The following is a 13,114-nucleotide window of genomic DNA, read 5'->3' as shown; positions in this document are numbered from 1 at the left end:
GCATGTCTTACTGAAAGAAGTAGTGTACAGCAGTTTTGTGTGAAGAACTGAGAATCACCACCAACGCTTGCCTTTAAGTCACCATGCAGTGTCCCGTGGCTGGGACCATGACTCTTCTATATAAAGGAAAGTTTGATTCATGTAAAAACGCCATCAGAAAGATTGGTGTCCTATTTGACCACTGTAGTAACATCATTTTCCATTGGTTTGGAGTCACTTGGTCACATGATTGGGAAGCTGTTAAAAATACAGATTAATGTTTTTCCATAAAAATCTTCGTTTAAAATCCACTGAAATCTGGTAAAAACAGGGTTTTCCAAACCAATGTCCAATTGTATTAGACCTACTATACAAGATAAATAAAACACTTATTTTTTTGTCAAATTTAAGCATCCTCACTTTTAAAGAATATTTTTATGGAAAATGTTTAATGGTTCTGTCTTTTAGTTTGTTGGTTTCCTGCTTTGAAATGACTTACGCCTTGTGTTTGTCTTGCTTTACTTCCTGTGTTTTATGTTATGTTTTTCCCACCAGTTCTCATGCTCTCCTGTGTCTTGTTAGCTCATCAGCACTCACAAACAAAAGTAAGTAGCTCTGCCTCTGCCTAATGTCTGTAACAGATCATCATGCATATCCTTGTTTCACCATCAGTTCTCCATGTTTACTCACTGTGAATGACTTTGTTAGTGACGTGAGGTAGAAAATATGTCAACAGCCATGTCTGCTTTAAATGTTGGCTATTTTTGATTACTTTTTACACAGCGTCACACTAGTCTTATTTGTGTTTTTTTTCCCCAATCAATCTGTTTTGTTGTTTATTCTCTCAGATTAAATAAAGGAGGGCGTCCCCTTTTGTCATGTTACATCGTTTTGCTGGGATTGTTGTCCACTTTGCCAGGGACTCTACTTTCATGCATCACTGGATTAAATTAATCATGGTTCAAATACATATCTTCATTTCACCAGGCAAATAAACAAATAAAATCTTAAAAACAAAAGGCTTTTGTGCACTTAATGTTCTCCAAGTTTAGACCATATCAACACATGGCCTAACAGATGATTCATTAAACAAAACTCATTTACTGATTTTTCAGGAAAAACACCATTTGCAGTCACGATCAGAGACAGCATGTGATGTCAGCAGTCCCTCATAATCGATCAGTTGACACACTGTGAAACATTTATGCCCATCCTGTTAGCGCCACACTGCTGGTGGATGGCGTCAACATGCGTGGAGAGGCAAAGCGGCGAAGGAAAGAATGAACAAAAATGTGTTTCCCTCCTGAGGAAATTGTTTTTGTCAATTGGAAAATATCGAAAGACATCGGAAAAACACACTGTGCTGACTACAACGATCAAAATTAATCACTCACTGAATTGGAAATCCAGACACTGCTGTGCTGTCGAAAAGTGTCAGCTGACAACATTTTTGGTGTTAAAAATTGTTTAATTACAATGAATTGATCATTTGATGGACATTTCCCGTGGACCGAAACATCATGTTTTCCTTACTTCATGATTTTTCACTCGGCCACACACATTAAATATCAAAGTTTATTTATTATGTACAGCATGAAGCAATATGTTACATTTTTGTTTTATATCTTCCTGTTATCCTCATGTCATGAGTTTATTGAGTATTATGTAGGATAAGTCGCTGTTACAGCACTGCTTGGAATTTTGTGAACCTGTCAGAATTTCCTATATTTCTACATAAATATCACCAAAAACATCATCAAAATCCTAAAAGGAAACCAAATACAGTGTTGGATTTTCCAACCATTTTTGGATCAGCTGCATTTAATTGACTAAACTATATGGGCATCCCTACGTCAAGTGGTGGAGGAGTTGTGGTTGAAAGGAGTAACAGGTCACATTCATTACCATGGAAACAGTCAGTGCACTGATGTTGCCAGATACATGATCTGATGGAGATGAGGATGACGAGCAGTGCTTGTGTGTGTATGCGTGTGTCCGAAGACAACTTGCATAACAAGGTAAACTAATTTAATTTGATGATCTTGAAAGATGATAAGCAATATTATACAGTGGCACGTGACAGGTGAGAACAGTCATGTCTGCTTGATTAGTTCTTTTAGTTGTTTCATACACATCAACAGAGCAGTCTTTTTTTCCAGTGTAAGCCATCTGTTTTTTTTAATTTATTTTTTTTTATCTTATTTATTTCCTTGGCTTTCCATTTAGTCAGATTCATTTGTTTATTCTCTTATTTTCTGTGATTGTTGTCCAGTTTACCATGTGGTGATATCCAGATCCAACAGACTTAAACTATAATTCAAATATATCACCTATCTCACATCTATGTAGTCACTAATACTGACACACACACCTTGACATTTTCTCTTCATGCTTCTACACGTGGGGAAACTAGGAAAATGCTCCTCTCAGGATGATTTCCTATGTTTGAAGTGCCTCAGCCGGGCTTCCCTGCTCCTCTCTGCATGCTGGCATTAGTCTGCGGCTCCAGCTGTTGAGCTTTGTTTTGAACTCCACCCATTTTAAAATGTCAAGCAGCATCCACAGGCAGGAAGGGTAGGATGGCTGGTAGGGTTCTTCTCTGCAGGTGATATTGCGCAGCACAGCAGGCTCGGGCAGAGTGTTGAGACTGTCTTAAAGGAGACAGAAATTGACAGAGCATGAGAAGGAAACATGGAGGAATATGTGAGAATACCAAACTAGACCATCAGAGTATCGTCTAAATGCCAGACAGTGCTCCGGCCCGTTCTGACTTTGAAAGGCTGCTGGAATTTCAGGGCAGAGTATGATCTTTTCAGAGGCCTCATATCAACTGTGGAGAGAAACTAAAACATGAATTACTCAGAACAATGCCTTTAGATCTCCTCATGGACTGGGTTTGAACTTCATTTATTGGATTTGAAACTGTTTATCCAAAATACATGACTACTAACCCACAAGTAGAAGCCAAAAAGCAAACGCTGTGCTACTAGATGTCATGAGTCGCCATTGAACTCTTGAATGTTTTAGTTTTTGGATTTCAATTTCCTTTTTGTTTTGCCACAGACAAATTATAAAGCTAGAAAAAATGATTAGATAATGGATGATACTTTAAGATGTCTGGAGAGCCACTAATTAACTATCAATAAAACAACTAAGTATCCTTATTGTCTCTGCTTCTTACAATATTCTAAATATTTAGCATTGCTTCCCTACAAACTGCAAGTGTTGGTGAATATCTTTGATTTCTGTGCAGACTTTCTGGGGCTATTGCATTTTTTACATTCATATTTGTTGTGAAAAAGAAAAAAATTGTAATAGTCAATTTGTACTTTAAGATGAAACCTGAAATTTTTTTTTTTTTTTTTGACATTTCCTGCATTAAGAATACAGAATGAATGTTACCTCAAACAAGACTTAACATTGGTGGCCTTTGAGAAAGATTAAAAAATGTTCCCACCAGGGGGCATGATCATGCTATATTACACCCATTATGAAGATCCAGCTGATTCATTTTACTTTCGCTGAGTTCACAAGTTACAGTTACAAAATAAAGTTTTGCAATTCTGCAAAAGTGAAAAAAAAAAAATCATCTGCAAATTTGGTTTTATTTCCAAAATGTGCATGTATCATGTGCCTCTTAGTTAATTAAGGTTTTTAATATTAAAAGATAAAACAGGTGCGTTGTATTAGTTTGTTGTCAATTTAGAGAAATAAATAAAATAAAATAATAAAACATTTTTTTAATGTTAATTAAAAACTGATGCTTAAAGATCATACTGTTAAATACAATACAGACAAAGATTCGACGATCAAACTCTTGACAGAAATCTGCTGAAAATCCATTGTGCCTTGTTTTTTTTGTTTTTTGTTTTTAAAATCTAGATGTATTTTATGGTTACTTTTTAGTGAATAGAAGTGCTGATTAAGAATTACAAGAGAAATGCTCTTTGTAAAGCAGCAGTTGTTTATCTGGGACATTTCAAATGTGTCCCTGTACCACAAAGGTCTTCCTACAGAGCATGACTTTTCAAACAGGGCTATTTTAAAATGTAATCAACTCATAAAACATTACTTTGTGTGGGGAGTACGTTTCGATCTCTATGTCAGATAACACACACCAACAGATCAAAAATTGTATGTAAGTACAGTTACAGCAGCCTGCTGCACTCATATACACAAACCTCAGGAAGTTACATCAGACAGCGGAGCAGAAACATTTTTTTGGTCTTGCGTCATGCTCTTGTTGGCAGCTGTGCTCTACTTCCTTCAGAGGGGTCTTTGTGCTCAACGCCAATCTCAGTGTGGTGTCATGTCTTTAGCATTTTGTGGTAGTAGTATAACTTGATTACAACCGAATGCTCTAAGATATATTTATTTGTGTATGTAATATACATAATCTATCAAATTATTTAAAAAAATATGGGACTTTCGAAAACTTTGAATGATGTATAAAACATGTTATGTCAATGTAGATAAATGTTGTTTTAAGGGAAGGTTCAAACTATATAGATAGAATATTTTATATTTATATTTAATATTTTTTACTGCTATTTTATTGTTTTTCTATTATTCTATTATTATCTTATTGCTTCTGTATGCTGCTGTAGCGAAAAAATTTCCCTTCGGGGATTAATAAAGTAACTACCTAACCTAACCTAACCTAAACTACTTGGGTTGAACCTATGCTGGAATTAGTAAACAATTTTGGGCCCCCATGGAAAGTATAGCGGAGGAAGCTACGGTGATACATCTGGAGGAGATAAGCAGGAAGAAAGATGTTTAGAAAACCTCCCAACAGGTGGTGTTTGTTTTTGTTTGAAGGACTAACACAGATGGTGGGACATTAAAGTCACTGAACTCCTCTGTTTGTTCACAACCACCATATGCTTCTCTGATCAGCAACTTTATTGCAACTGCAAAAAGAACAGGTTAATTTTCATTTTTATGGATTTCCATTCTTTACAAAATGGAAGTTATTACTAAGCTTTACAACGCTTTCCACGAATATAAAAATCATGTTCTCACATTTTCCAGTTAATAACTCTAAAAGTTTGATAATCCTGTTTGTGAAAGTGTTGGTATTCTGTCAACCATGATTTATCATTTAAATCCAAGTTTATAAACTACAAATTAACTGAAGTTCCCTGAAGAAAATACAGTGACTAGTGGGTGCTGATGCTGAGGTTAGTGTACTCATGCAATGACATCCAAATGTTGCATGGGCTCCTCTCCTGAAATAGCATTTCTTTGCTCTAGCTATGCTCCACCCTCTGAGCTCTGCTATACTCTTATATCCAATTCTATTGAACAAAACAGTGCCTGGTTTCTGACTTTACTTACTGTCTTTTAATTTTCAGTTGCATCATTTTGTGCGATTTTGTGCTCTTACATTATGTTATACTGTATCTTAAAGGTGAATGGATCACTCAATTTCTGCATGTGTTTTGTTGTGGTTCAGAAAAGTTCTGGAAGCTTCAGTATGCCCACACAGAATTTAATAAGGGCCTTTTCTTTGGAGCCCACATAATAATTTAGTATCACAATCATATACTTTACTTTTGATTATTAACTGTTAAAATGTCCCTTCATCACACAAATATACAATCTTTGTAATGTTTCCAGCCCACAAGCTTCCTTTTCGTACCACCTCTTAAATGTCTGTGCCTTTGTACCAGCCAATGTAGACAATAACATAATTTCAATGGAGATTTGACCAGACTTGCTTGATGCTGGAGTTGCCCTCACATGCTGAGGAATTTCAGTGTTCGGCTCCTGGGCCTTTTTCAGAGTGAGGAGGTGGGACAGTGCACAAACTCTTAGGTTGGCTCCTTTGTTAGATAGTATATTTCAGCCATATTCTATATGAACTGAGATCTGTGTCTGCATCTTCTGGTTTGATAATACCATGTCCTGGTTGTGGAATCTCTCTGAGGACTTCTTCTTCCTCAAACTTCCGAAGAATGTTCTGGATGCCTCCCCCGACGAGCCACTAACAAAAAGGCAGGCCATTCATCTTGGCATGTCAGGACAACTTAAAAGGAGCTGTAAAAGAGGAAGACTGGTAGAATTGCTCTGCTTGGAAAATACTTTGTGTCCAGCACTAGGGTCAGTATTTTATAGTACACACAATCCAGGATTGTAACTTATCAAATGTCTCGCTCTGTCCTTTCACACTCGATATCAATGTTGTGTTGATTTCAGTTTTTTCTTTACATATCTTAAATAGAAGAAAATTACTTCTATGATTAGCTTTGTACGACTTTGTTATCATAGTACAGACATAAACAATAATCTGGTGAGTTAAAGTAACGACTGAACAGCTTTGTACAAGTATGGAAAACTTATTTTGTTAAAATGTTCTTGAACAAGGTAATAAATTAGTCCCTGATCAGGACAGGACAGTTTTTACGACAGTGGTCCTCCACAACACCCTCATCCTTTAGCCTCACTGCAAACTGCAGCTGAGTTGGACAGGCGTGGCAGTGTGGGGGTTGGGGCAGCACTGGAAATCCAGCAGCTCCTGAGAACCATGAATCCTTCTGAATTAAACTTTTGTAGCTCTAAACATTTCCATTTGAAATTAAAAATTAGTGTAACAAGGTCAACTATACAGCAACATACTGCTTTTCTTCTGGTAGCAGTTGGAAACAATGTGTCCATTCAGGGACATCCTGTTTGTTGTGATTGCAGGACGGTGATGTTCCACAGAGACTCACGCAAATTTGCAACAACTGTAAAAACAGATTTGGCATACCACATATTTAATGCATAAGAATGTAATTGAGAGTAAAACACAGAGATTAATCTTTGTCTTTTGCATGTGATGAAACCTGGGTTAAAGATTGAGTCAGCCAGCAGAGGAAATCCTTTGTGCATCAGAATCTGAGACCGACCATGAATCAGGTTTTCTCTGAGCTTCTGTCTGTAGTTGCCAGTTGTGGGACAGTGTTGAAGCTGACCCCAGACCAGTGCTGAGGAGTTAAAATCCGCCATTCCAACTTTCAGTCCACCCTGCGATTTCAAGGGGGACGTCCCAGCTCCCAACTTCCCGAGGAGTTACAGACGCTCTCATATAAATATCCCATTCCCACTTCTAGAAAGTTCTGTCTCAGGATATAAAGAGCTCGAGAGTGTTACAGTTCAGCAATCTACAGCACACAACTGAGACGACAAACCCTGCAAATCCGTGCCAGGTAAGGATTAGGACATAACTGTCTAAATTTCAAGGAGGAATGTAGAGGGTGAAAGGGTTGCTTCGTCTTTACGGCTTCAAGTTACAGGACAACATTTTTCTGTTTTAACCAGTTTTAAATGTGCTGCTGCCTCTCCCGCTGACTAACCTGCATACTTTCAGAGAATACTTTATTTACAGGAAAAAACTGACTTCTTGTCAGAGCTTAAAGTTTTTGTGCAATTTATCCCAGCATGATACTTACTTTTTGCTTCTTGCCTGCATCTTGCTGCTTTTCCAACTGCATAAATGCATCCAGTTTGATCAGAAAAGTACTGCACATGCATCAAATTTAGCTTTTTTTCTACCTTTAATCAACTTTTCGATGAGGCTCAGATTTTTTCCTCTAGGAATAAGTATGTTATCCCGTGGCACAGATGATTGGATGAAAGTTTTTTCTGGGTCACACACAGCCAATGAAAAGAGTTTACGTGTCTGATTTTGAATGCCTGATGAGTATGGCAACCTAATATTAAATGTTTAAACTTTAAGGGTTCAAAACTGGGACAAAAAAACTTTGTATATAGAGTTTGTCCCCGTCAGAGCCTGACTATATTTTCACTGCCTGCTCTATGGAGATTATACATACACCTCTTGTCTTTCAGAATGAAAATCGCAGACATCAAAACATCTGAAGGTATCCCAACATGAAAGTCATTTCTGCTGTTTCACAAATATGCAAACACAGAGATGCAGACGACAACATATCTCTGCAAGAGAAACAGGATGCCAGTGCAGTTGGTTATTTACAGCCACAGGCTGCGCATTTGGCCCTTTGTTTGAACAAATGAAGGAATGAGTTTGATATACACGGCACACGCCCTTCTCTGGCTCACAAGATGGCCGAGAGTGCTGCTCATGTAAAAGTATCAAAGACTGCACCGCATGTCTCACATAGTGTATGTGAATGATTTCTGATCCTGAGGTGATCTTTTCATCAGTTTGCAACAATTACACTAAATGTAGAGAAGTGAGAGGCATCATATTTCAGCTTCGAGTCCGCACACGGCTTCACTCAGCTCTAGCCGTACAGTTGGGCCTCTAATTGCTGCTGACGTGGCGAGGAACATGTCTGCCTCAAACTGGAGGCATTCCCAAGCTTCTTTGTGGGCTGAGCCAGCCCTGGCCTACCTCCACAGCTTCACATCCCAAGTATATTCTTCGTCGTGGCACTTTCTTTGAGATAACATTTTTATGAATCCATCCAGTTCTGGATATGTATTTATTTTACAAACTCCCTCTGGTTTCAAAGTGTTAACCTTGTCATTTTCTTTTGTTCCTGGCACACAGGCTGCTGCAGCTGCTTGTGGAAACAGACAGGATGTGGATGACAAACATTGTAGCTCTTTGTCTGCTGGCCATCCTGGCCTCTGCAGAGGACAAGAAGCCGAGCAGCCATGCCATCAGGCTGGCTGATAACAGCGCCAACCTGGCATTCAGGTTTGTTATTGATTATGTATATTATCACAGTGGTTCACCTGTAAAGTGCTAAAGTTTTCCCCTAATTCTCAATGATTTTCCATTTTCATTAAACACCTTTCTGCCAGAAAACACACAACAATACTTTTCTTGTGAATTTTGATTTAGCCTGTACCACAACATGGCAAAGGAGAAAGACACAGAGAACATTGTCATCTCTCCTGTGGTGGTGGCCTCCTCTCTGGGGTTGGTGGCTCTTGGTGGAAAGGCCTCCACTGCCTCACAGGTGAAAACCGTCCTCAGTGCTAACAAACTCAAGGATGAGCATCTGCACGCAGGCCTGTCAGAGCTCCTCTTTGAGGTAAGTTTACTCATCTACCATCCATTATAGTTCTGTTTTGGGATCACAAGAGGCCCAATCTTAATAGACCTTATTAGCCTTCTATATGTTGCAAAATTATCACGGTTTATGTCGCCTCTTTCCAGGTGAGCAATGCCACACGCAACACAACCTGGAAGATCAACAACCGCCTGTATGGCCCCAGTTCCGTCTCCTTCGCTGATCAGTTCGTAAAGAGCAGCAAGAAGCACTACAACTACGACCATTCGAAAATCAACTTTAGGGACAAGAGGAGTGCAGTGAACTCCATCAACGAATGGGCGGCCAAGTCAACCGACGGCAAGCTGCCCGAAATAACCAAGGATCTGCAAAACCCAGACGGAGCCATGATTGTCAACGCCATGTTCTTCAAGCGTGAGTATAAATGTTGTCAAAGCTTTGTCAGCTTTTCATTTGTGGTTATAACCAAAACATTGTATAATGTCAGAAGCCAGGTGTAACTGAGTTTTCCATGTTTTCTCCCACAGCTCACTGGGATGAGAAATTCCATGATAAAATGGTTGACAACCGTGGTTTCCTGGTTACCCGCTCATTCACTATTGGAGTTCCCATGATGCACCGCACAGGTGAGTCTCTACATCATCTCTTCGTCTGATCTTACTGTGTCTTCAAAACTGATGCATGATTCTGCTGACAAGAATGCAAACATGATAGGCTATCTGTTGTGTCTACTCTTCGAAGGTCTGTATGACTTCTATGACGACACAGAGAACCGCATCTTTGTGCTGAGCATGCCTCTGGGCCAGAAGCAGGCCTCCATGATCCTCATCATGCCCTATCACTTGGAGCCCTTGGAGCGCCTGGAGAAACTCCTGACAAGGAAGCAGGTGGACACTTGGCTGAGCAAGATGGAGAACAAAGCAGTAGCCATCTCCCTCCCCAAAGTCTCTCTTGAAGTCAGCCACAACCTGCAGGTAGTTTGTTGGCTCAATATAAAGTCACAATAAGGACGTTTAAACATCAACTGTCAACCCAGTGTGTTGAACAAGTCCCGTCTTTCTGTGTTTTCCAGAAACATCTGGCTGCTCTCGGCCTTACCGAGGCTGTGGACAAAGCCAAAGCTGACCTGTCCAACATCTCCGGGAAGAAGGACCTCTACCTTTCTAACATCTTCCACGCGTCAGCCTTGGAGCTGGACATCGATGGAAACCCGTACGACACCAACATCTTCGGCACCGACAAGCTGAGGAACCCCAAACTGTTCTACGTGGATCACCCCTTCATTTTCCTGGTGAAGGACAACAAGACCAATTCCATCATGTACATCGGCAGAGTGGTTCGACCTAAAGGGGAAAAGATGCGCGATGAGCTATAATTTTAATGTCCCAAGTCGAGTTGATTAGCTTTATCATTTGTGAAATGTTGTCAGGAAACAGTGTTTATTTTATTCTGGTATGACTGTCACCTCAAGATTACATTCCAGTAGACAATCTGTGGACTGAATATCTGAGCAAACTGGTACACACACGAAACCTTCCCCAGACTGAGAACTTCTCTCTAAATGTCTCAGCCCCTTTAAGTCTTCTTAATCTCACAAAAATCACAAACCTGTGTCCTATTTGAGATTTCCGTAAACAAACAGCAGTTGCCACCTTAGACAACATGCTTATATTAAGTATGATCTTTTTTTCTTTACGTCCTGTTTTTGCCAGTGTTGGTTCGACTACGATCCATGTGCGTTTTCTTGCATTACCTTTAACGTTTAAAGAAAAGAAGATCTTTGCACGAGCATGTGTTTACACGTTTGTCTCACTCCTTCCCTTCTTTTGTCTCCGGTCTGCACTGAACTGTTCCTCTGCATGATCTGAGCTTGCAGTGGAAACTTGACAAATGCTGTGTGATTCGGTTGCTGCAGGTAAATTTCCACAAAGAGGTTGTTGGAATTGTGTAATTCTGCAATATCATGTTCATTTTTCAGTAAAAAATAAGAAGATATTTGGGTGGCTGTTTTATTTTTGAAAATCCTGTCTCGAATTTCTTCCAAAGACAGTTGAAGTCCTGTGGAGTGTCGAACACAGGAATGTGAGCACGCTAGTATGAACATCACAAGGATAACAATCTTTACAGCTGGCTGGAGGCCAAACATTTCTCCAGGTCTGGAATGTAGAGCGTTAACAATATCACTAATCTGCTGTGGGTAGCTAGCCAGAGAACATTGTGGTTCATTTCCTGAACTACTGCTGGCCTAAATAACAAAGTCAGTGGGATCTTTGTTGGGACGTCCCAGTAGAGGAAAGGCAGATACACTGCATTGCAAAACCTGGAGTGTCAGGTTCTCATGGTAAGTAGAAAACTCAATCCGCAGCAGGGCAAATAAAAAGGTGCAGCTGCAACACAACAGATGGCACAGAAAACAATCAGTAGTTGTAAATGTGCCTTTCATGCAGCCCAATCATGATTTGAACACCTGTGTTTTGCATGCATCACAAAATGTCATCACAGAAATATGTCAAAGGCTGCAACAACAATTAAAACTGCACTCTTGCAACCTCTTGGTGCAACCTCTTGGTGGGAAATGAATGCCTTGGACAGATTTCCACAGAGAACAATAGCACCACCCTGTGGATACAAAGAGTGACGGATCCAACTGCAGTGTAAGGAAGGCCAAATATTACAGGTGTTAGAAATGGTCGATTTAGTTACTTTATGTGGTTGTATTTACAGCGACTTTGTAATTTGCATTGCAGTAATAACACACAAGACAAATGAACACATATCAGGTACACATGTTTCTGACTGACGCTGCTGTTGTTTTTTACACCAAGCTGGAATAAAGCCTCACCTCTAACATTAAATGTGATGGGATTTAAGGAATGTTTTCCAAATCTAGAAAAAAATTATTAAAACTTAAAAATTAATACAAAGGTTTTACAAGGTTTTAAGGTTTGTTTCACTGTTCAATTAAATTACTGAAAATCAAATCATGTTTGGGGCTCAGGCCAAAAACATACATTTGAAAATACATACTTCTGTCCAACAACATTTTTTATAATGTTTTTTTTTTTTACGGGTATTCTTATACCTGTTTGTTATGGAGCTGCAGTGAACATTTGCAGTTAACACTTGCATTGACGACCAAAAAGAAGTCAATATCAATAATCCACTCACTGCTCTATAAATCTCAATTTGAACAAACGCAGATGCTCTTCAGCCGCTGCACAGCTCCCATACGTCATACTTCTGTGTGTCCAACCAAAATTTCCCTCTTAGTTTTTAAGTGAACGATAGTTGAAATATTAGCATATTGAATTGATGTTGAGAATAAAATTGCTGTGAGCCAGCACACACACAGATTGTCTTCTGTTGACACATTAAAGGGAGGTTTCAAACTTTTTAAATTTAAAGTTGTCAAAATGCAAAAATGTTCAGAAAATATCCTTCATAAATACTTTTCCTTCACATCCTTTATAATTCAGTATTACAGATCTCCTATTGACAGTAAACACGTACAGCAGGAGGGACATCTCTTTCAGAAACAAGCAATTCACTACAATGTAGTGCTGAAATCAAGTATTATAATTACGTGTCACTGGAACAACTTCACTGAGTTCTTTGGAAAAAGATAACAACAGAAAATAAAAGACCATTACTTTTGTTCGTACAGTACTTTCCAGGAGCTGTCACCCTCTGATTAGTGTGAACTAATTAAAGGGTGAAAGGGTAAAATTAAATTGTAGGAATGGGTTCATATGTGCTTGATCATCTGCTCTAAGACTGTAAAACTTAAAGTGACAAAATGTTCTTTTTCTCTTTTTGTGAATTATATACAATAGCAGCCTTTGCCTCCAACTTTGGATGGCTAATAACAGATAATATTCATCCATAGTTAAGTAACAGCCTCGGCTCTGCAACGCTATCATGAGCTTTTATGACGAACTAAAAACAGACATTATCACCAGAAAAATAACATTTCATTCTGAAATAGGCGTTTTGGGGCGTTCAATCTTTCGACAGGTGAACTTCTGGTTGCCCTCAAATAGGTGACCACGCAGTGGCCAGTGAGTGCAGAGAGGAGTGAACGAATGCATCCTTTCGTTAAGGAGTGGCTGCACCTTCCCTGCGATTCTGGCAGCAGGTACGTAGGC

At 39.2% G+C, this 13,114-nt stretch overlaps 1 protein-coding gene and 1 long non-coding RNA gene across 4 annotated transcripts; one reads left to right on the top strand and one right to left on the bottom strand.

Annotated features, from left to right (window-relative positions):
- Positions 1-1,450: 1,450 nt before the first annotated feature.
- LOC138197148 (uncharacterized) lies at positions 1,451-7,529 on the bottom strand. The gene is made up of 3 exons (XR_011178183.1): positions 7,416-7,529; positions 5,884-6,021; positions 1,451-2,630 (listed from the first exon to the last, which is right to left on the bottom strand). It is a non-coding gene; the product is annotated as an uncharacterized lncRNA (long non-coding RNA).
- Positions 7,075-10,960, top strand: serpinh1b (serpin peptidase inhibitor, clade H (heat shock protein 47), member 1b). Of its 3 annotated transcripts, none has more exons than XM_069147719.1 (8): positions 7,076-7,172; positions 7,816-7,847; positions 8,501-8,650; positions 8,798-8,990; positions 9,116-9,383; positions 9,497-9,595; positions 9,711-9,943; positions 10,042-10,960. In XM_069147719.1, exons 3-8 carry the CDS (start codon positions 8,532-8,534, stop codon positions 10,342-10,344), a joined length of 1,215 nt encoding a protein of 404 aa, XP_069003820.1. In that variant the 5' UTR covers positions 7,076-7,172; positions 7,816-7,847; positions 8,501-8,531; the 3' UTR covers positions 10,345-10,960. The 3 variants fall into 3 exon arrangements, with proteins under 3 accessions (XP_069003821.1, XP_069003820.1, XP_069003819.1); XM_069147718.1 differs by having other exon boundaries at positions 7,816-8,362; XM_069147720.1 differs by lacking the exon at positions 7,816-7,847 and having other exon boundaries at positions 7,075-7,172.
- The last annotated feature ends 2,154 nt before the right edge of the window (positions 10,961-13,114 follow it).

The sequence above is a fragment of the Embiotoca jacksoni genome, unplaced genomic scaffold, assembly GCF_022577435.1.
Source record: "Embiotoca jacksoni isolate LCO1_2020_lvr unplaced genomic scaffold, fEmbJac1.0.p SCAF_14, whole genome shotgun sequence".
NCBI classification, from domain to species: Eukaryota; Metazoa; Chordata; class Actinopteri; family Embiotocidae; genus Embiotoca; species Embiotoca jacksoni.
Note: the sequence above shows the minus strand (reverse complement) of the source record. Positions and strands in the feature narration are given on the sequence as shown.